Consider the following 23,763-nt stretch of genomic DNA (forward strand, 5'->3'; position numbering starts at 1 on the left):
GGGGCCAGGTGAGATCCAACCAAGGCTACTGAGAGAGCTGGCAGATGTGCTCAGCAAACCACTTCCCATCATTTATCAGCAGTCTTGGCTAACTAGGGAGGTCCCAGTTGACTGGAGGTTAGTAAATGTGATGCCTGTCTATAAGAAGGGCTGGAAGGAGGATCTGGGGAACTAGAGGCCTGTCAGTCTGACCTCGGTGCTGGGGAAGGTTATAGAGCAGATCATCTTGAGTGCCATCACACAGCACGTACAGGACAACCAAGTGCTCAGGCCCAGCCAGCATGCGTTTATGAAAGGCAGGTCCTGCTTGGCTAACCTGATCTCCTTCTATGACAAGGTGGCCCACTTAGTGGATGAGAGAAAGGCTGTGGATGTTGTTTACCTGGACTTTAGCAAAGCCTTTGACACCACTTCCCACAGCATTCTCCTGGAGAACCTGCCTGCTCATGGCTTGGATGGGCATACTCTTCACTGTGGAAAAAACTGGCTGGATGGCCATGGCTGTGCCCAGAGCTGTGGTGAATAGAGTTAAATCCAGCTGGCGGCTGGTCACAAGTGGTGTTGCCCAGGGCTCAGTTTTGGGGCCAGTTCTGTTTAATGTCAGTATCAACAATCTGGATGAGGGGATCAAGTGCACCCTCAGTAAGTTTGCAGATGACACCAAGCTGGGAGGGAGTGTTCATCTGCTTGAAGGTAAAAAGGCTCTACAGAGGGATCTGGACAGGCTGGACCGATGGGCCAAGGCCAATTGTATGAGGTTCAACAAGGTCAAGTGCTGGGTTCTGCACTTGTGTCACAACAACCCCATGCAGTGCTACAGGCTTGGGGAAGAGTGTCTGGAAAGCTGCCTGTTGGAAAAGAACCTGGGGGTGTTAGTTGACAGCCAGCTGAATATGAGCCAGCAGTGTGCCCAGGTGGCCAAAAAGAACAATAGCATCCTGGCCTGTATCAGAAATAGTGTGACCAGCAGGAGCAGGGAAGAGATTATCCCCCTGTACTGGGCACTGGTGAGGCAGCAGCTCAAATACTGTGTTCAGTTTTGGGCCCTTCACTACAGGAAAGACATTGAGGTGCTGGAGTGTGTCCAGAGAAGGGCAACAAAGCTGGTGAAGGGTCTAGAGAACAAGTCTTGTGAGGCGTGGCTGAGGGAACTGGGGTTGTTTGGAGAAAAGGAGACTGAGGGAAGACCTTATTGCTCTCTACAACTGCCTGAAAGGAGGCAGAAGCAAGGTGGGTGCTGGTCTCTTCTCCTGAGTAACAAGCGATAGGATGAAAGGAAACGGCCTCAAGTTGCAGCACGGGAGGTTTAGGTTGGATATTAGGAAAACTTTCTTCACCGAAAGGGTTGTCAAGCACTGGAACAAGCTGCCCAGGCAAGTAGTGGAGTCACCATCCCTGGAGGTATTCAAAAAACACATAGATGTGGCACTTCAGGACATGGTTTAGTGGGCATGGTGGTGTTAGGTTGATGGTTGGACTCAATGATCTTAAAGGTCTTTTCCAACCTAAACGATTCTATGATTATTCTGCAGAATGGTTTATTATCTCAGTTTTTTTCATAATGAATGTAAGGTTCCAGTAGATGTGAATGGATAGTTTCCATTGCCTGCATTTCCTGTGGTCCATATATTGTCAATTCATCATAACTATGTTTGAAATAGGCATTGAGAACCTGGCTAATGGGAATTTTTACTCTAAATTTTAAGCATTGAAAATGTCACACTTGATCCTTTACTGGAGTTGGCCTCTAAGGAACTGAGGCTTACAGATTAAGTGGCACACATTGTAACTATTAATTGCTTTCAAAGGGCTTTAAAAGGGTATTTTATTGTGTTTAAATTGGAAGACAGTCATCTCAAAGTACTTCACAAACTAAAAATACTATCTTTCAGATAATTCAGAAAAACATTGCTGATATACGACATGATAAAAATTGTGACAAAATATTTTGGGGGATTAAACAGATCTCACTTCATCATGTGCTTTACTAGAGTGACTAGTTATGACTAGAACTGTTCTTTTTTTAAAAAAAAGGACAGGCTTTTGAATTTGGCTGGGAAACATAAGCCTGAACATGATACTTAGAGAACAAAAAAAGGAAAAGCATGAACAGTAGCTCCAGTTTATGCATCCAGGCCCTGAAGAGTCTGTTCTCCTCCCAGAAGTTCAAAGGGACAGATCTCTGTCTTTCAGCATTTTTTTTTTAATGCAGTTGATTTAATGCTTGTGAAATGTTAAATCCAAATATAAAGATTAAGATATTTTAATTAAAGATACACTACAAGTTTTCCCACCATTTTTTTCCCACCAGTGTTTTTAAGCCTGTGATATGTTCAGCCTGATTAGTGTAGTGGCCACTGGAAGTAGCTGTCTTGTAAGAAGAAGCTACAATACAGTTAGAGTGGTAGAAATGTCTTAGTCCCAATGATAATATTCACTGTTGTTACAGCAAGTAGAATGGCAAGACAGAGAAATTTAATAACTATTTTTTTCTGGAAGACAAGTGTCAAGAGAGATCCGCATAGTTTGGTTCCTCTGTTCAATCACTGACAACAAACACAAAGGCTGTTGCAAACTACTGACTATTGGCTTTCTTTTAAGGCAGATGAATTAAGAAAATCTGTGGATCTGATGGTTAATTTGGGTCTGGATCTTGCTACAGCTGCATTTCCCACACTGATGCCTGTACATTAGAAAGTTAGGCTGCAGAGCTGCTTATCAAAAGGGCTGTCTATACCGAACCAGTTCTCCCTCCATGGAGCTTCCAAGCCCCAATTAGCATCATCTCCAGAGTATAATGAAGAGGAGAAAAAGCTGATTATCAGTCAGCTATGTCATGCTGTTGCAAAAAAAAAACCAACAGACAAACACCAGACTAGGTGTAGCAAGAAGAGCACAAAGTGGAAAATGAACCACATCAATGTATTCAGCATCAGCAAAGCCTCAGCTGGAGTATGGTGCCAGCACCGTGTTTCAGGAAAGATGGACAGAACAAAGAGAGCAGTAGAAATCTTCAAATACATAAAAGATAATTGGGGATGGGGTGACGGGGCAGGGAAGAAGAAGAAACCAAATAAACAGGCCAGCATCAGATGCTGAGGGAGGTTGTGGAATCTCCATCACTGAAGGTTTCTGGAAATAAGTTATACAAGCATCAATGAGGATTGATGTAGGGACAGCTGATCCTGCCTTGTGGCAAGCCGATAGACAAATTCTTTCCTGAAAAGCCTTCCTTCTGTCCTGTTTTTAGTGACTCTAGCACATGAACATTACTGTTCCTCTACACTCCGTAATTGCGGAGATGGGCATATTGCCATGAGATCCCAGAACAGCCTTTGTGAGCTTTATCTGACCCCTAACTTTGCTCCTCTGTACTTATTGCCATAAAGACTACAGAAATGGAATAGCTGAATGTATCCCTCGCCTATAGCAGGACTGAGTGACTCCTGACCCTGCTCAAAGCACATATCTAGCTATGGATCCATTTATTGTCTTGTAAGCAATTGGACATTCCTGAAACAGCTGGGCTCTAGAACCAGGAATCAATGTGGGTAGAACGGGTGTGACTAAGCATTTATCAGAGGAAAAGATTTTCATGGCTATTAACTTTGTTGTGTTACTATACATGTCAGTGATACCTTTTCTGACTCATTAGGGCAACTGCCATTACACAATAGTCTGAGTAAGCCACTTATTTTGTTCTGGGTAACAATACTGTTAGACGAGTTCATTGATATTTGGCTAGATGATAAAATAAGGACAGAATTGTGAATGTGAACTTGCTGCTATGGCATTTGAAGGCAGGAGGGTTTCTTACGAAATGGTGCTCCTGTGTGCCTCCTGAGCGCGTGGTGAAAGAGAAGAGAGAGAACAGGAGTCCTCATACCCAGTGTATGGTGGCAGTCGAAGAAAGGCTTCTCTTTTGGACAGGAGCCCTAAGGGGTGTCCTCTTTAGTTGAGGCATCTTGGTTGCTTCCAGAAACTTCAGTGGGAATGGGCTAAATAATTAAATGTCTCCTATCAGCAGAGGCACGCTTGCTTTTTTTCCTTTCACCGTGACTATGGAGGGACTTCAAGATGTGTGCAGACACTTGGGGAGAGGCCTCCCAGGATCTGTGCATTTAAGTAGGAGGAGAGTCTATTTGTGGTATCAGTTGAGAAACCTGCAAGAGTTGCACTTTAGCACATGGTTAAAAGCAGAGCACACCTTCAGCAGGTAAAAGGCTCTGCAGACCTACCCAAGACTGGGGAAAAGAAGGGGAAATCCCTTGAAAGCAACAGTGAAAGGATGGCAGTCTCATGGTTATTAATGATTACCATATCCTCGATTTAGATCAAAAGAGAAATTTATTTTATGAACTGGTAGTGTTTCTCTATGATCAACTTTTCCCAGGCCTGCTTATTTGTGGAGTCATAATACAGTGGCAAGAAGCACAGCAAGAATAACATGTGGAAGGAAGTAATCTGCAAAACAGCTTAGTGTTTGGACAGTTATGAAATCATGCTTTCTACCTGGCAGTGAATTTATAGTAGCTATTACACAGTGAGCATTTCTGACACACTTGGCAATGCTGGTCTGTCTTGTGCTGAATCTCACTGAAATTGCAGGGTGTAACAACTTGCCTTTAATTAAAGAAACAGTTATACTTGATAGAACTGGCTGCTACACCCTACATACAAGCCCATGATACCAAAACCAAGATAGGTGCAAAATGTGTTGGTGTGACTACAACAGAAACCTCAGCAACAAAGCCTAGAAAGCTTTTCTGAACACCGACTACACGGCAGGAGTTGTGAGCAGAGAAAGAGACCCCTGCTCTTCTTTAGGTAATACCTTCAATCTTTTTGCAATTAAAATTTTTAGTGCAATGAACAGAATTACCACAGTAAACATCCAACTTCATCATTTGTACCTTTCCAGATGGACTGCTTACAGCTTAGGGTTGTAGAATAAGCAGCAAATGTACTATATGCTGAAAGTCTGTTATAAAACCAGGGCTGTGATAACAAGGTGCCCTGGTCATAGTGCAAATCAAGCTGTCCTTACTATGTTCCAGTCAAAACATGTTAGAATTATAGTAGGTTCTTGTCCAATACAACAAGCAAGAGTAAAAAACTCTAAGCAAATTCTTACACTAAGGACAGCAATGCTATTTGTCCCTACTTTTGTCCCAAAGCATTTGTTTGATGAGTTTGAGTAGCTACCACCACCTGCAAGGCCCCTCACATATGACATTTCAACTTCGTTTATGAAAGTGATCTCCAGATGTTTTTCCATGTGGTACTTGTTCCCAGTGAACTATATTCGAAGATCATCCTTAAAATTTCTTCCTTTTGTTGCGTGCAGTCTCATTGCTGCAGAATGTAACTCGTGGGTTGCTAGAGAAGCCCTGGTTTTGGTCTGTGGGGCTGCATGTCTCTATCAGTGTCATTATGAAAAGTGATTGACTCTAGTTGTGGCTCATAAAACATGTGGCTTCTGTATTTGAGAAAGGAATACAGGAAATGCCTGTTTGATAGTGCTGCTGTCACAGTTACAACAATGGATTAAAATGAAACTCTGGTAAGTGACTAATATATACACAGATATATACACATATAGAAGCTGGGCATGGGGCTGTTAGGGTGGCTCCCCATCTTGCATACGCTCCAGAGTGGCTGCACTTTGCGCATCAGCAGCATTTGATAAGATTGCTCTGTAACCCCACGTGCCTGCAGGTCCCAAGCCAGCAGAGAGGGTGAAGCCACCCCAAGGGTGATGCCACCCCTACCACCATGGTCCCACCCTCCTCACACAGTTCCTTCCCCCTCCTCTCCCACTGTAAGGTCTGATGCAGGTTGTTCCTGTTAGGAGAGGAGTAAGCCTGGGCTATTTGTACATTGTCATGCAGGAAGACGAGATGCTGAAGGAAAGCTGGAGGCAGGTAGGCTTTTTTCTTTGGCACTGTGACCAAGAGATGTTATTCCTCGGTAAAAGGAAAGTCCTAAATTAGCCTATCCAAGGCCACTCACATAGGCGAACCTACACGATTTTAAGCAGGAGAAGCTCATTTTCTGTCTCATTAAGCTAAGTCCTGTTTCCTCTCACCAGAGGTGGCTAAATCTTAATGAAGTCTTGTAAAACTCTGGAGCTGTGCCTGGTTTCTCGCACAGGCAAGGCTGGCACCTGCCTATTAATGGGGGCAGCAAAAATCCTTGCCCTGCATACGCTAGAGGAAGCCCAGGCTCTGCCTGGCCCAAGCACCCTCAGGCATGGCTGTCCCTGTGCTTGGGGCCAGAGGCTGGGCTGAGCCCCAGAAAAACGTGAGGCACAGGCTTGCTTGCTGCGCACCCCAGAGCTTTTACGCTGCTGCATGCGAGAGCCCGGGCTGTAGCAGAGAGCTTCAGCCATGGGGATGGAGGAAGGTGGAGGCTGCCTTCATCCTGCCTACCCCTCCCCGTCCTCCTCGGTTTGGGTGTGGGGCTGCGCTCATGAGAGTTGGGCAGGTGAGTGACTGAAGGGCTGGGACAGCCACCCCAGCTGTCCCCAGGGACCTGAAGGCTGCTTGTCCCCAGCGTGAGCTTGGGGAGGTGATGCTGGGCCGGGTACCCAAAGCTCTCAACGTAGCTGCAAATTGGCTGCCTGCTCTGCTGAGAAGCATCTCGCTAGTTTTGCAAGAATAGCTTGGCCTTTCTTTAACGGTTTTGAAAATCATGACAATTAAAGAAAATTTAAGATACCATTTAAATTCCAGTATCACTGAACAGCCACTACAGGTATCTCTCTCCCTTGAGCACCTGGCTAAGCATGCAAAAGTTAAATGGAAGACACTGTTAATACCTTTGTTGAGTTTCCTGTATATTCATAAGGGAATTGTAACCCTCATCTCTAGGCAATGCTTCTACAGACCTCGGTTTTACCTCCAGTCAAAAAATAGCACTGAATGGAGAAGTAGCTTCTCCTTGATGCTGCTCTTTGCTCAGTTTGGTTTTACTTGCTACTCCGGAAGGAGGCGGTGAGGTGAGGAAAGAAGAAAAACCCCATCTTGTTTCATTAGAGTACAAACAGGAGATACTCTGATCAAGCAAAGATAAAATATTTTGCTCAAAATAGCAATAGCTCTTGATGACTGATTTTCAAGTTAGGAGATATTTTCACTGCTTTAACAGAACACGTCAGTAGTTGTATAGAGTCTGCCGCGCTACTGATCTTAGTTTAGAAACTAAGATAAGAAAATACAAACCTGAAAAACTACCCAGAATGGTTTAAAATACCCCAAACATTGTCTTTTTTCTCCCTCCACAATGTATCCATTGGGCTAATGAAAAATAATATCCCTTTAGACAAGCCTGTCTCTTAAACAGTCTTAATGTTTTAAATGTAATTTTGAAAGAATTTTCATTAATAAAACTCAGTATCTTTGATGCAGAGATATAAAAAGCTTAGAAATATTTTAATTTAACCATTTAATGAAAAATGTCCACATAGTTCACAGCAAATTTACAAATATGTTTCAACTAGTGAGGGAAGTGCAGTAAGTCCCTCCTTTCAAAAATTTTTACTGAAGATAATATCCAAATAAAAATAGGAAAAAAAATGTCAAAGCAAAGTAAGAGATCTAAGCTGAATTTCAGAGCCTCTGTAAATGTAATTTTCAGTGGCAGGAGTAATATTTTCTTGGTCACCCCTAGCTTGAGTTTAAGTAATAGAAAGCAGAATCTTCAGCAGCATGTTTTTCATTTTCTTGGACATTAAAGCTGTGATAACTAAGTAGATGTATTATATTCTTTGCTGGGTAGAATTGCATGTACCTCTTAGAGCCAGCAAAGGTGGAGACTAAAAAAAAGTGTAAAAATAAATTGAAAGAAATTCTACAAGTGGCACTGATATACAGGTTTATTTCTTATGTGACCTATAGGAAAAGCATGCAAAAAAAATATTCTTGGAATTATTCTGAAGGCGGGAGATTTATTAGCACTTGAACAGGCTGATAAAACAATGTAAAAGTTTGGGTAACAACATTTTCTCCCTCCCTTTCTCTGTTCTTCCCCATTCGGGACTGAGTTCTCAGTACTATGTGCTTTAGGCATCTGTAAAGCTTTATCCACATACATCCTATGCAATTATTCCAGTTATGCTAGGTGACCTGATTTTTTAACTTAACAAATTTCTTGCATTTCATGGTTCCTGGAAAACATGTCAGATGTGAGTGGTACCACTTTACACAAGTCTGCTGCAGGCAAGAACACATCTTCTTCCATTTGACTTTGCAATAATATTGATGAGCAATGGAAGATTGGAATAGGAAGTAAAAATTGTTCATTGTAAAAAAGAAAAGAGAAGAGGAATATCACAAGAGTGACTGTATCAGAAAAGAAACAATTAAATCAGTGGGTTAAGTTGTAACGAGTAAAGACTAACTAGTTGACAGTAAAACCCGTGTGATTTGAAAGTAGATCCCCAAGGCACCTTGCTGTGAGGAGGACTGTGTGGGATATTGTCTTGGACAAGAAACACTCAGCATTTAGGGATGTTTCAGTAAACAGGACGTTATAGTAGGAGGTGGCAGTGACGAAACGCACCCTCCGGAGCTGGACGCCTGTTTCTAATTAAGTGTCGCTCTGTGGGAAAGGAAGCAGACTCTTACAGCATGTGTTCAGCAGCATCACTTCCCATCAGTGGTACCACTGGCTTCTGTACCACCGTACCCCCTTCTAGCAGGTACACAGGGTTGAAGGGAGGCTCCACACCTGCTGGAACATAAACATAGTGGATGGACTTCAGTATCTGGCTGAAACAAAGATTTAAAAGGTTTGGTCTTAGGATCCTATCCTGCTTCCTGTATTGCTGATGGGGATTGCTCTTTCCTGTTTATAAACCAAAAATCTGAATTATTTAAACATATAACTGAAAAAAAAAAAAAAAAAAGAACACTATAAGGAGCCAACAGTGATACAATATTTATAATCTGGCTCTGAACATCTGCTCAGTTATTTTCCTTTTCTGTGTTCAGGCTTCTGAAGGAAGCAGCAGTGTCCTGCCTGCCATCTCTAGCTCAGTCGAAGGGAGCAACATGGCAAGCCAGTGTGAGAAGGAGGATGAGCTGGGAGAGCCCTGTACCCAGGCCCTGTGGCACTGCCTTCACAGCTGCCTCAGCAAATGCTGCCCCATACACAAGGATGAAAAAAACACACATGAGAACTTCCCAAGGAATACTGTCTGTAGTATGTAATAGTGCAGGGCAAAAATATCCCCAAGACCCCAAATTCCTAACACAAACCCCAAACCTGATCAAACAAAGGTAAGGAAAATGTTTTTCCCAGTCTTACTACAGAATGAAGATGGATTTGCTCAATTTCATTAATTTTTATTTTGGTGAGGGAACACCAAACCAGATCTTCACTGTAGGTTGTCTTCATCAACTCTGACCTTGATGGAGTTATGTTGCTGTGTGCCATGTATTTGAGCTTAGTGCCATGCTTTAAATGTCAGGCCTTGTTTTTTTAGGAGAGAAGCTTGTTTGTGGTGGTACAGGCACCACTATTATAAGGCTGGTATAAGGCACAAAGGTAAGAGAAATTATTCCCCATAACTTTGCTGAACCTTTTTACAGGTTCTTTTTAAAATACTGTCACCTACTTTTCCAACACATTTTCAATACTTTTTCACCTTTCCAAATCCACATGTTTTTTTAGAGGGCTAATCAGTATTTCACAGTTCGGTGTGATGTTCAGATCTGGTTCCTTATGGTTTCCCCCCAACAAGCCAAATTAACAACAGCCATACCTAGTTATTTTAATGCTCTCTAGTGTTGACTTGGATTATAGCATGTTATTTGTTCAGCTTCTCCAGCTGTATTAGCTATCACTATACCATTTCTATAGCACTTGCAAAATACAAAATGCCATGAAAAAGCACTTATGTGGGTTATTAATTTTAAACGTGTGAGAGGTTTCATTCATTTTAAATACGTGAGAGGTCTCATTAATTTTTTAATTTGCTCAGCATCTTGCAAGATCAAACTGTAATCAGATCAAAAAAGATGAAAATGATCAATAAAAAGGCCTTACCCAGGAATTGACTTAAATATTGCACCCGGCACACCAGGCCCTTCTCTTTCCTCCCCCAGCTCTTGGAGAGCTCCGGTGCAAAGCCATAGCTGGTGATCGGCTAGCCAGCTTCTACACTCTTTGCATTTCTGGATCCTGTCTCAAGTAGGGAGAGATCCAGTGGCCTGATCCAGTTTGCCTGATGCAAGCCATTGTGAACCATGCTCACATTTCTGGCTAGGATTCAACTAAATAGGGAAACAGAGCTGAGAGCCAGCAGACCATACTTTGTCTGCAGTCAGGCTGCAGGGAGCAGGTTGTAAGGCAGATGCATGCTTGGCATTAACTGATGAAATGCTTCTAGTGCGAACGCACCAATCCCTGCAAAATCCTTGCCATGCTAAATTATGCAAACCTTCCCCTGTGAAATAAGTTATACCAATCACAGCTGCTATATGAGGTGTTTTGCCAACTGAAACCATGCTAATTACAAATCTTGCCCTTGCCAGTATTGCCTCAACATGAAGCTGGCATATCTGGAATATTAGCAAGCTTTCTCATGTATGTTTAGTGCCTGACACCTTCTCATCTCCAAATGTTGTTTGTTAGCTTGCTTCATACAGCAAATGATGCAGCTTAACCCTGACATTATGAAAAAAAACCCCAAAAGTGAGGAGGAGATCATATGGGTTAAACAGCAAGTAACATTAATGGGCTTCATTTCTTTTGGTCAGATTTTTACTGCTTCCCTTTCCCCTTGAAACAAAAGGTTCATTTTCTTTCCCAGCTAGCAGCGCAAGGGTGCATCAAGCATGAAGAGATGGTTAGGTTTTCCTGTTAGCTTAAGCATTCAGTCTAAATTGCAGTACTCTTGTAGTTCAGTTTCCTCAAAAGCTTACCACATTGTGCTTTGCTGCGTGGCTGTGCTCAGTAGTTATAACCTATTTTGCAGATGCTGTTTGTGCCTGAGGTTGGCTCCATAAACTGGTGCTGCTTGAGCAGGTCCTGCCCTTCTTCTTGCCATCAAATACAGCAGCAAAACAGAGACTCATAACTGTAGCATGTTCCAACTAACCAGTTGCACAGAAATGCCAAATTCAGAAAGAGTTGAGCTGCCACTGCCTTGGTATGAGACTCCTCCAGTCACATAGCAGTTTGCTTCTTTTTGCAATCCAATTGAGCTGAAGCCTCAACAAAATATAAACAGAAAGCAGAGGTATGACACTAGGTGTGGGAGCTTAAAAGGAGGAGTAACTGTTAATGCTTCATTTGCTATGAAAAGGTGACATTTGCTGTATGTTTTATGCTGTGTGGTAATTTTGTTAATCACCTCTCTGTATTTAGCAGGCTAGCAAGAAGCTTGCTAGAAGCACTTGCAGAGCATCAATATAAATAGCATGCGTATGCATGTATCATTGAACGGTTTGGGTTGGAAGGGACCTTTGAAGGTCACCTAGTCCAACACCCTGCAATAAGCAGGGACATCTTCAACTAGATCAGGTTGCTCAGAGCCCCATCCAACCTGACCATGAACGCTTCCAGGGATGGGGCATCCACAACCTCCCTGGGCAACCTGCTCCAGTGTCTCACTACCCTCATTGCAAAAAAATTCTTCCTTATATCTGATCTAAACTTACTCTCTTTCGGATCAAAATCATTACTCCTTGTCCTGTCACTGCAGGCCCTGGTAAAAAGTCTCCGTCCTTCTCATAAGCCCCCTTTAAGTATTGAAAAGTCACTATAAGGTCTCCCCGGAGCCTTCTCTTCTTCAGGCTGAACAACCCCAACTCTCTCAGCCTGTCCTCACAGGAGAGGTGTTCCAGCCCTCTGATCACTTTTGGGGCTCTCCTCTGGACCTGCTCCAACAGGTCCATGTCTTTCCTGTGCTGAGAACTCCAGAGCTGGACACAGTACTCCAGGTGGGGTCTCACCAGAGTGGAGTGGAGGGGCAGAATCAAGTCCCTCGACCTGCAGGCCACGCTTCCTTTGATGCAGCCCGGGATATGGTTGGCTTTCTGGGCTGTAAGCACACATTGCTGGCACATGTCCAGCTTTTCATCCATCAGTACCCCCAAGTCCTTCTCTGCAGGGATGCTCTCAATCCCTTCATCCCCCAGCCAGTGTTGATAGCAGGGGTTGCCCTGATCCAGGTGCAGGACCTTGTACTTGCCTTTTTGTTGAACTTCATGAAGTTTGCATGGGCCCCCTCCTCAAGCCTGTCAAGTGTTGCGTTTTCAAACATGCATAGGCAACCTAAAGATACTTTCCAAAGGCAACTTCAGCATTTTAGCTCATTACCAAAAAGTCAGGAAGTCTACTTAGGTTTGTCAGTCCTTTTTATTTAAAGGTTCTGTGGTGTAATTGCTTTTTTTTTTTTTTTTTTTTTTTTTTTCACTTGCGTGCAAGCTGGATCATCAGCAAACCCAACTTCAGCAGTGTGCGTGGCAGAGCTGGGATACTGGTTTACAAACATGCATAAAATCTTTTTTAGTCATTCTTATTCAGGATCTTTGTTGATGCTCTTAGCCATGAGGATAAACAGCTGCATTCACCCCTCTCATTTTTTCACCCTATAAGGTAGGAAGAAGTTGCTCATTTGCAAATGTTCTCAAGCACACAGAGGTTACAAGTGAAACCACCCAAGCACAGAGCAAAATGACATAAATAATCGCTATGATTGCCGTGCTGTTTTCCACGTACGTTTCCTTCCACCCTAGCATGTAATACTGCCCCTTGCAAAGCAGACTAGACAACCCCTTTTGGCTACCTAAAAAACCCCCACTGTCATGAAACAAAACATTGTGACATTGAAACAAATTCCAACCATGTAACAGATCTAAAGAGCAGTCCCCCAGCCTGTAACTACATAAAGCACAGAGGTAATTTCTTCTGCCAGCAAGAAGTGGATGTTCGTAGTCTTAAGATGCATTTGGATTTTGCTGAATACCAAAACTACCCCTAATATGATATTAAAGAAAATGAGAATGTAACTGAGTATGTCTCTTGAACATTTGTGGGGGTTTAGCCTTTCTAACTCCATATACATGTATTTTTAGTGCTCATGTACTTAGAAATTAGCAAATACTTGAGAACAAAAATATAGACTGTGGTAATACAATACTTAATTATACTTAGGTCCATCAAGGAACAGACACAAATCGACAAGAGATCATGGTTAGAAAGAAGTTTCTTACTGTCACACTGTACTGCAAAAAGATTAGGTTTCTCATCCTTTGTGCTGGACTGAAGACATCTTTTATCCATTGCTGTACTTCTTGGCAGATTCCTATGGCAAATCCTACATTAACTAAATCCTACTTAATTTGATTTCCATTTTTGTGTACAGTCCTATTACCTACACGATTGTTTCTAAAACTGAGTTCCTGTTATTCAGCTTTAGCGTCCCTTGTAGTAAAAGAATGCTACATAGAATGAAGTTGGCTATTGGGCTTTGTACCACAGCAATTTTAGTAGATGTGAACACAATGTAAACCATAAAAACCATCCAGACTTGGCAGAGATAAAGGATATTTCCAAGTCCTAAACACGTGCATGATGATTAATCACATACACAAAAGCACACATTTGCAAGCTCTGTAACAAGATGATGAATATGGCTTTTTCAGTATATTTTCTGGAGAGCCATTCAACATTGATTTATTGTGAAATAAAATTTCACAATTTTTTGTGAAATCAATCATGAAAAATACTGCATTCCTAACCAAGATGCCTAGTGTACACTAATGGTAGAAACACCAAAGGAAAAGCTAGTTCTAGCTGCTGAGAATTATCTCCTCTGACACACTGCACCAATCAATAGCTATATTTCAGTTGCTTACATTCCTAGAACCATACAGTCTGTTTTGAAGTGGAATATATAAAAATGTAAAATAAAGTTTCAGTGTCCAAGATGCAAAATAATGCTAAGAAAATGAAGTTTACACACAATTCCAGAAATAATGCCAATTAGGAAAAAAAAAAAAGCAAGCCTGGAAAGATATTTTCACTTTCCTCAGGAAGTACTGGATAGATGGAATGGTTCCATAAGTAAGAATTTAAGCAACCTGATGCAGTTCAAAATCTTAAAATGGAATTTCATAAAACCCCTGCAATAAACTGAACTAACAATGCAAAGAATTTGTCTGAATAAAAAGTAGTTTATTTGAAAAACACTCAACAACTATTATTAAGAAATTACTTTTCCCCTCTACATTAACCTATTTACATATACTGTATATATACATATACAGAGTTATTTGAATCCATAGAACTATGTATTGTACAACAAGTTGGTTTAAGGTTTTGCATTTCTTGGATATAATACAGTGGTTTTTTTGTCTGAAATAGTCTAAGAAATAAGCATGTGTAAGACACGTTATCTCAATGCATTGCTAGTAATTTCCTGTAGACACTGTTATTCACATTAGTAGAGCATGTAGCCCTTCTACTTGTGGTAGACATTGACTGGCCACTACTGTTACTACTGTTAGGATCTAAAGTCTTTTTACAGTTGAAGAGACTGAAAAATTGTCTCTGATACTGAGAAGAAGCATAGTAGTAAATAAAAGGGTCAATGCAACAGCTAATGCTGCCGATACAAACACAGAGTAGATAGGCAAAGTAGAGAAACTCTAAGCTGTTATCATAAGAAAAATGGATATAATGAATTAATAGGAGGACATTTGTTGGTCCAAAGCAAATAACAAAAACAGAAAAAACAGCCACACACAAGAGCAAGGCACGTGTCTTCTTATTTTGTTTTGCAACAATGGTAGAAGAACTAAGACATCGAATGATACACACGTAACATACAGTAGAAATTATAAATGGCACTACAAAAAACACAGAAGAGAAGATGGAGAAGAAGTGGAGGTAATAGCCATGAAGTTCAGATTCTCTTAGCACATCGTGACAAGTAGTTATATTTAACTTGGGTATTTCCATTGTTTGCTCTCTGATGAGAAAAGGTATAACACCAATTATTGCTACAAGCCATATGATGAAACAAATCAGCGAGGCACGTGTTAATGTACGCCACCCAAGAGACTGCATGGGATACACCACCGCTAAGAAGCGATCGAAGCTTATGCTCGTCATAAGCATTATTGAACAGTACATGTTACAGTAGAAGGCAGCAGTGATGAAACGGCACATTTGAGGTCCAAAAACCCAGTCGTTTCCAGAAAAGTGATAAGCAATCTTAAAAGGAAGCACACTTACAAACAGGACATCTGCAAGGGCCAAATTCAGCATGTACACTACAGCTGGCTTTTCAATTTTCATTTTTTTCAGAAACACGAGTATCGCTGTAACGTTCAGAGGGAGACTCAGCACAAGCACTAAGGTGTAAACTGAAGGAACAAAACGCGTCAGCCACGGACTTGTGAGGTATCTTGCTGTCTGCACTGACACTGTTTGTTGTTCACGCAGGAACGATCCAGTCTGATTGGTGGCTCCGGATCCAACTTCCAAGTCATTTTCAGTATCACCTTCAGTAGGTATAGGGTCATCCTGGTGACTTATAGAAGAGAATACAAAACTTCTGACCCGTGGCATACTGCTGTTAATGTGGGGAGGCTGAAAAATAATAAAGTATTACGATTAATAAGCAATATTTACATGCTATCGGGAAACAAAAACACCTTTCAAAAAGGAAAGCTAAGATCATATTAGCAACACAAAATAATGTTAATTCCTGATTCAAAGTACAGACTGCTTGAAGATCTTAGTTAGTCCAGCCCTTTTTATTTTAGTTCCTGTTACAAGTTTGGATAAGATGTCCTCCTTTGTCTCCTGTCTCGTAGCTTGGAAGCTTTTTATGGTAGAGACTCTCTCTGTGCTTAAGAACCCAATCTCATCTATGTTCTCTTCAGGCTACTTCAACACAAATACAGCAGTAAATTTGCCACCCTTGAACTGCCTTTGCCAGACCCTTCATACAGTTTGTAAGAAATGAGGTGCTGGGATAAATACTAGCATGCATACACAAAATTCCCATTAGAAGCACTCGTCACCAAAATAACAAAAAGTTACAAGTGTAATTAAAACATGGAGTTACTGAAATATTTCTGTGTGCTCTGGAGACATCTTACTCAACCCAATGGCCCCCATCAAGACAGACAGCAGAAGTCTGCATGCAGTTTTCAAGGTGGATGTGGATCAACCTTTTGCTTGTATCAGACAGATAGCCACAGATGGCACTGAAACACTTCCCCAGTTCTACTTATCCTACGCCACAGCGTGCATCACCGAGGACTGCATGCATGCCCTCGGGGCACTGCTGAAACCCGCCACTAGTGTTCCCTCTACAGCAGCGTCTTCTGCAGCATGGTTCGGTGGCTGTGACTGAGAAGAAAAGTGTCAGGACAGGGTATCTCTGCTTTTTGAATATAGCTGTAACAAGTTAGGAAATTAGCATTACAAAGTGTTGAATGTGTGGTATGCGTTTATTTATGTAAAAAAACCCAAAACAACAAACAAAATTCCTACTTTAGACATTACTGCATAAAAGTTGTTTGTATGGAGACCTATTTTGGAAGACTGTTGTTTTCAGCTTTGCCTCAATCTAGTTAGGTGTAGGATAATTAAAACATATTATGGGCAGGCAGAAGTGAGAAAGTTACTACTACTTAAGTAACCATTCATCTGCTTAGCTGTGCAACTGATCTTTTGTTGAAACCTAGACAACTGAAATAAAAGTGAAGGTGTGCTAGCCTGAATCACTGAGCTGAAAGTACACAGGCATGATTCACCCGTCTAAGATGCTACTCATTAGAAGCAATTATTTGTTCTACAGTAATTCAAACGATTTTTTTTATGCAGATATGAACAAAAGCATCTGAAGCAGGCAGATGGCAAAGAGAGGAGTGGCTGCAGCTTTAAGCAGGCAGTTACCTCCCTTTGTGCACTGTCTGTGTGAGAAGGGCCCTGCCCAGCTTGAATTTTGGTGAAAATCAGACTTGAATGTGGGGGGAGATGAGGAGTGGTAGGGATATTTGGGGATTTTTTAAAGCTGCTGTGCTGTATGTATCATGCTGTGTCACAGCAGCATTCTAGGGGCAGACGGGACAAAAGAGGGGAAGTGTTTAAGATAATGGTTTTCGTATGCAAAGTGACTAGATTGCAACCTCTGCAGGCCAGAAAAAAGATGCTGGATGAGAATTTCAGCCTGGGAGCTTGTTGTAGACTGCAGTAGGAACAATTTAGTACTTTTACTGAAACACAAATACACAGAAGTATGTGAGATTCAGTGTTTGCACAGAAGGGCACTAAACCAATTTATACAAGGGTCTATTCTGCCGTCTAAAAGAGAACAGTAACAAAAGGCAAAACTTTAGATCCTTAATCTTTAACCTCACTTAAAAAGTTTAGTCCAAGCAGTTGGATGGCTCAAGGAGTCAGCTCTTAGTTCAGCAGTTCAGATGCAGCACAAGTTATATTTAACACCTCTAACTTCAGCCTGTGGCTGACATCAAACAGGCGATTTCCAGTACTTAATTATCATTGCAATAGAAATCTGTCACAACTGACTCCACCAGTATTCATCTCTTCTGGGAAGATTGTAGTTATACTTGAATGAAAAAAACCTTATTTCTCATGCCCAGAGGCTTGTCTCCATGGTAAAGACATCAGTAAGAGTGACAAAAAATCCTGAACAGTACCTCTGGTATCTCCAGTACATACAAGTTTTACAAATTCAAGACTTTGAATGCTCTGAATACAAATTTCTTCCACTGACATTTCTAAACCAGAAGACTTCTGAAACAGAAGACAATGATGCAAGGTCTACATGTCCTTTTTGGTTTTGCAACCACTGAAGAACAGTGTGGAGAACCAAATGAAGAGGTGACATGGTTTCATGTGAGGAAGGCATGTTTTTGGGGAACACAGATATAAATGGACTTGATGAGAAGGAGGGTAAACCTGTGTCTGCAGTCAGGAACTGTATTGCCAAGATGACTTTTCCATGACATGTTAACTGAGGTGCTTCCAGCAAGCACCTCACTCATCCCAGTATCCTTGAACTTTGAAGGGCTTTGCCTGAGCTGCCTCACCTCAGCTCGCGCTGCTGCAGTGCACTTTTTGAGGACTAGTGAGCAAACCAGCCAGAGCCACTGACCCTTAATGACTGAGGTTAAGTCACTTAGTGTGGAAGCCCTTGCCAGTAACCTGACCCATTTCTCGTCAGTGACTCCTAATTTAGAACAGTATGAAAATATGCTAAAGGAAAAAAACCCAGTGATTGGGCCAATTACCTTTTATCAACTACTGACCTCTGTCTTAGCTATTGCTTATAGTTACCTGAACATTGGAAATAGTTTTAATTATATCCTGAATTCTTGGAGCTAACTTATATACAACTTTATTAGATGAAAGGATTTAGAGTCTGCATTACTCCATTATCAAACTTTTCTAAAGGTAGAATCCTATTACAATAATTCAGGACAAAAAACATCTCATACATTATTTTAGTTTAGTTAAAATTGTCTGGAATAATTCTTTGACTTGGTGAAAACTATGTGTTCTTTGTTTAAGCAAAGACTTTCCAAGTTCAGAGTTGAACTCAACCTTGATGCTGTTAATGACACCTCCGTGCCGTGTCCTGTGCTCAGTCCATGTCTCCACCTTGAACTTAGATGACATGAGGTACTACTTGAAAGCCAGCTCTATGGAAAAATGCAATGAGACTTCAAACTTGCTATTTCTTTGCCACTTGATAATATAGAGAGTGGGAATTTAAACTTACTTGATCAAATTCAATTTAATTTTAATTTAAAAGATTGATAGCTACATATCAGTTCTTTTCCTTTGCAAAGCTGCTTATATGTTTGTATGACACAGCGTCTGTGTATTATTGGAAAAAACAATAGTGCACTTCATGCTTTCTGAAACAGAAGGGAAGTTACTGCCCTGAGGTTCTGGATTCCTTTTGTGTCAGTGTTTATTTGAAAAAGCCAATGATCAGATATTTATACAAAGAAGGGAAGCGGATGAAATGATGTTATACTATTTCAAAAGTTCTAATGAATCTTGACAATAAGCGTAAAAGTCAGTAATGGGAAACGGGCATTAACTATAAGATGGAACAGGACAAGACAGCCAATACAGTAGCTCTACAGAAAAGATTTTAAAACTACTCTTACATAGCTACAGCTATACCAAAATCTGACAGATGTTCCTTTCTAGCTGTTTGAAAGCTGTAGATATCATTTGCCTAAAACATATTTCACTACAGCTTTACTAATTTTTAGCAATACAAATAATCTGTTAGAAAAACAGAAGTAAAGCTTGTATGATGTTCATAAATGTTCAGTCATCCTATTTTTGCTAGGCTGTCATTTGATCCTTTTGGAAGAGGTCAAGCCTGGTGGATTACTATTTTTATGACTATTCTCATTGCTGAAATGACAGAGTTGACAGCCGTACCAAAGTATTTGTAAATTGTAAATAGGTATGAAAGAACAGGACTAAGAAACTAAGAACAAAGGAAGAGCGGGATAAATCACTGAGGTTTTATCCTTGTGCTGTGCAGTCAGAACACTGCATATATAGATACGATACACATAGAATCTTTTCTTTGCTTCCAATAAGGACTTGGAAGGGCAAAAATTACATTGAGTCAGCATGATGCTCAAATTGCCTAAAGTGTTCTTTTGCTGCCTGTGGTCTTTGCACTGATTCTCCAACAAGGACATAGAGAAATTATGTAGAAAGCTCAGTAAGTTTGGGATTGTGTGATTTTAACAATCTACACTGTGCTGTTTTCCATCAAGTACTACATATTGCTGGTCTCACAATCAGCATATGCATATTCTGCTTACCCTGAAAGATACTGCTTTTTTTTTTTTTTTTTTTTACACAGAGCTATTTTATAATTTATGTCTACTTTCATATGCAAAGGACTACTGCACATACTGTTCTGTGACAGGAGAAGCAGAGACCAAAAAAACATTAACAGCTTCAACCAATCTTAAAAAGCACTCTGGAGCTCTAGAAGATTTCTAAGTATTTCTGTAGACCCATAAATCTGGGTAACACGTTACAAACCAGCAGTGTTCGTGTCCCAGGGGGTATCTTTGTGAGGTGGAAAACTAAAGAACAGGCTCCTACTCAAGCCAATTAAATATGCTGCTGGACAACAATTAATACCGATTTCTGGGCATTACCGATGACAGCTGCACCCATACCGCTGGCTTATAACAAAAAGTCGGTTTCTCTTATCTCCCCTTTGTATAACCTGCAGTGATAAGCGTCTAGAATCTAAATTACTTAGTGGCCCATAAATTAGGTACTCACAGGCAGAATGTGAAGTGCCTGCCAGACATGTTTATAAACAAGGTAAGACACAATCTTGTAGGACAGATGACAATTATTTTCTCTTCTAAAAGTAAACACCTTACTGTCTTTTAAAAATCTTCTTCAGCCCACATCTCTGCTTATACAAAACTCATTACTGTATTACACGAGTGATGTAGTAACAATTTGCACACATTTTCCTGAAGTATTGTTTTCTTGCAACCAGATGGCTGCTGCTTTTTGCTTTCCTTTCTCAATCTGTTTCCCCACAGGTGCTGGCTTCAAGCAACGACAACATCTCTCTATCCGGCTATCAGTGTACCAATGCAGGAAAGTCTGGGCAGGTTCAGTCCTCAGCCAGCCACCTCGGCAGCACCTGGTCAGCTAATCTGCAAGCACCTAGCACCAACCCACTGCCGAGCTATTGCTTTTTCACCTGCCCACAGGACCAGCACAGGTCAATAACATAGTAACTGTGGATATTGAAGAACCAAGGGAAAAGCAAGGGAGAAGCCGCAGGTGCAAGGGCAGAGCAGACCTGGGGATACAGCAGTGCATGGGTGATGGGAATTAAGTACATTTTGGTGGAAACAGGGAAGGCTATCCGGGGCAGTGGGGAAATGCTATTATTACAGTAGGAGCGAGCACAAGGAGAGCAGAAGACATGTTCAGATGGCCAGGCTTTATTAGTTCTACTGTGCATGAAGTAACTTGTTTTGAATTTTTATTTTCCTAGTGATGTAATACAGTAACTATTTCAATCATTATTTCCTATGGAAGCAGCAAATAAATACTGTAATTTAGGGTGCTCTTTAATGAAGACTATAATTGCAAAGGCAGGAAAACAAGTTTGAATGTTTCCATAAACTGGAAGAATGGCACCCAACAGTACAATCTTTTTTTCTAGCATTAACACGTATAATTTGTCTTTTACACACACACCTTTTTTTTTTTAAAAAAAAAATAAGGACAGTTTACTTAGAATTCCAATATGAACATGACTGTGATCTCTTCATTCCCACTTGTCCTTGTGCCAAAAAGTTGATTAGCCAAAATTATTTGTCCTCTCTGATACTTCCCTCCCAGCATAATTACAAGCACCAGCTCCGTCCCCCTTCAGCCTTCATTTTAGTAGTCAAAGTATGCCAGGCTCTGAAATTTCCCCTTAGCTGTTCCTCTAACCAGCCCTTTTCTGTATGTAGAGCTTGAGCTGAGTCTTCCCAGCAGGCATCTCATGGGGCTAAGTTATTTGTACAGCAGCACTATGATCACTGTGTGATTGAAAAGAAACGTTAAACTGAATTTTACAGAAAAAAATGTTGCTAAACTCTAAATGCATAAATCTTGCCCTTTGTACTGTTGTACCTCTACCTGAAACTGGGAGGTTAGATGCACGCATGTCTTCTCTTACCTTCCTTCCCTCAGCATCTGCATTGTCAGACAAGCTCTGAGCTAGACGGATCCGTGGTCACACCAGTTACAGCACCGATGTTGCTATTGGTGCTGTTTCCAGTTGAATAAGCATGAAGGTCATCTACTCGTGGTGGATATTCTGAACTATTTTGCGTTGGCAGATCTTCCGAATCTGGGCTACCTGCAAATTCAGCTGGCATTCCACCTTCTGAAGTTGTTAATGAAAGGCAATGCCAGTTTTCCAAGGAGGTCCACCAGCACGGCTCGCCAGCCTGGTCACTTCTTCCCACCACAACCTGCTGTTGCCCGGCCGCCTCCTTAGCCACGGGACAACAGCAAACCATTCTTCACCATCACTAACCTCACCCGTGGCACGGCATCTTTCTCAGATCTACGTATTTCAGATCTATGACATTTCCTTCATTCAGAAAAACAGCTCTCAACAAGTATCTGTCTGACGCTGCTGTGACCTTCTGGTTTAGCCTGTTCTCTTGCGGCTGCTATGAGAACAAACCTAGAGCGGCGTTTCACAACGCCGAAGACAACCCGACCCGAAGCTCCGGCTAAACCCTCGAAGCGGGAGACCCTTGACCTGCCGACGTGCCGGCCCGGCGATGCTGCGCGCTAACGCGTATTTCGCTTCTACTCCTCCGCCGGGGCGCACGGCTCCGGCCCCGCCGACAAGGCGAGCGCCGCCGCCGCCGCCCGCAGCTCGCCGGGCGGCCGGGCTCCTCGCTCGCCGCTCCCCAGGAGACCCCCGCCGGGGACGGGGACGGGGACGGGGACGGGGGCGCCTCTCCCTCCCTCCGCCCCCCCGGCAGCTCTCCCGCGCGGGGCGGGGGGCAGCGACTCACCGAGGCGGGCCGCGGCGGCGGGCGCGGGCAGCCGAGGACGGCCAGGGCGCACAGCAGCGCGGGCAGCGCCCGCGGCCCCATGGCCACCGCGCCTGGCGGGGACGGGACGGCGGGGGGGGTGGGGGGGAGCTCCCTCCGCTCGGCCGGAGCAGAGGGACGCGAGTGCGGCCGAGGCGCGGCGGCCGGCAACCGCCGGGAGGCTGGGGCCGGGGAAGGGCCGCCCCGGGGCCGCCGAGCCGTCCTCGGGAGGCGGGGGCGCCTTCCTGCCGCGCCGGCCCGGCGGAGGGGGGGGTGCGGGGGCTGCGCGGCGGGGGCGGGGAGGAGAGCGTGCCGCCCCCGCAGCGCAGCAGCCCCGCCAGCTGCCCCCGCGCTGCGGAGGCGGCCGCGGAACGAACGCGGTGGCCCCCAGCTGAGAAACGGGAAAGGGGTCGCGGGCTCGGGCAGGGTGGGAAGGCGGGAGGCGCAGAACAAAGGGTTGTTCTGAAGGAACCATCCGAGGCCGAGTTTGCCACGTGTTGGTTGCGCAATCCGGGCTGCCGACGGCCCCGAGGAGCGCAGCTACAAGGCCGGTTGAAATATCTGCATTTCTCACGATGGAAAGGTCACGCTCCTTCGGGAAAGCTCCTTAGCGCGTAGGTCTGCTCTGTGCAAAGTAGACATCAAAGCTTGCTTGTTTTGCATGGGTTCGGTAAGCCGACTGCTCTACCGGTACGGGACAACCTCAAAGCGATTCGTTACCCAGCCTTGCAGTCCCGGTGTCTGTTCTTGCAAGAAGACCCCTGAGGAAGTGGTGCCACCACCCCTGAACTCCAGTGGCATGGCCCTTGGACAGGAAAGCTTGTTCTGTCCTTCAGAGCTGCTCATGAATCAAGAGCTGGGTGAACTGAAACCTATATAAAGGCCATAGAGGAAAATATCTTAGGAACGTCGCAGCTATTAATTTGGCTCTTTTCTTTGAAAATACTTATTCCACTGGTGGTTTGAGTGCTTTGTGTTTCTTAGGCCTGTAACACAGTCAAAGGCTTTACAAGTGGACGTTCTTTGGTTTGCTAGGGTATGCTGTCCCAGCCTCAGCTGTACGTCCTTCTATTTATGGCAACACAGACATAAGAAAAAAAAGTGGGGGGAAGCTCCATTTAGAAGTTATTCATATGCATGAGGTACCTTTATT

General features: G+C 42.9%; 1 protein-coding gene across 4 annotated transcripts; it reads right to left on the reverse strand.

The window, feature by feature from the left end:
* Nucleotides 1–7,511: 7,511 nt before the first annotated feature.
* On the reverse strand, nt 7,512–22,860 carry F2R (coagulation factor II thrombin receptor). 4 transcript variants are annotated; one of them, XM_075020091.1, is made up of 3 exons: nt 22,593–22,860; nt 15,250–15,606; nt 7,512–8,730 (listed from the first exon to the last, which is right to left on the reverse strand). In XM_075020091.1, the coding sequence occupies exons 1-3, from the start codon at nt 22,671–22,673 to the stop codon at nt 8,695–8,697; spliced, it is 474 nt and encodes a 157-aa protein (XP_074876192.1). In that variant the 5' UTR covers nt 22,674–22,860; the 3' UTR covers nt 7,512–8,694. The 4 variants fall into 4 exon arrangements, with proteins under 4 accessions (XP_074876192.1, XP_074876189.1, XP_074876190.1 ...); XM_075020090.1 differs by lacking the exon at nt 7,512–8,730 and adding an exon at nt 12,391–12,599; XM_075020088.1 differs by lacking the exon at nt 7,512–8,730 and having other exon boundaries at nt 12,367–15,606; nt 22,593–22,857.
* Between the last annotated feature and the right edge of the window lie 903 nt (nt 22,861–23,763).

Source organism: Buteo buteo, chromosome Z (assembly GCF_964188355.1).
Source record: "Buteo buteo chromosome Z, bButBut1.hap1.1, whole genome shotgun sequence".
In the NCBI taxonomy this organism is placed as follows: domain Eukaryota; kingdom Metazoa; phylum Chordata; class Aves; order Accipitriformes; family Accipitridae; genus Buteo; species Buteo buteo.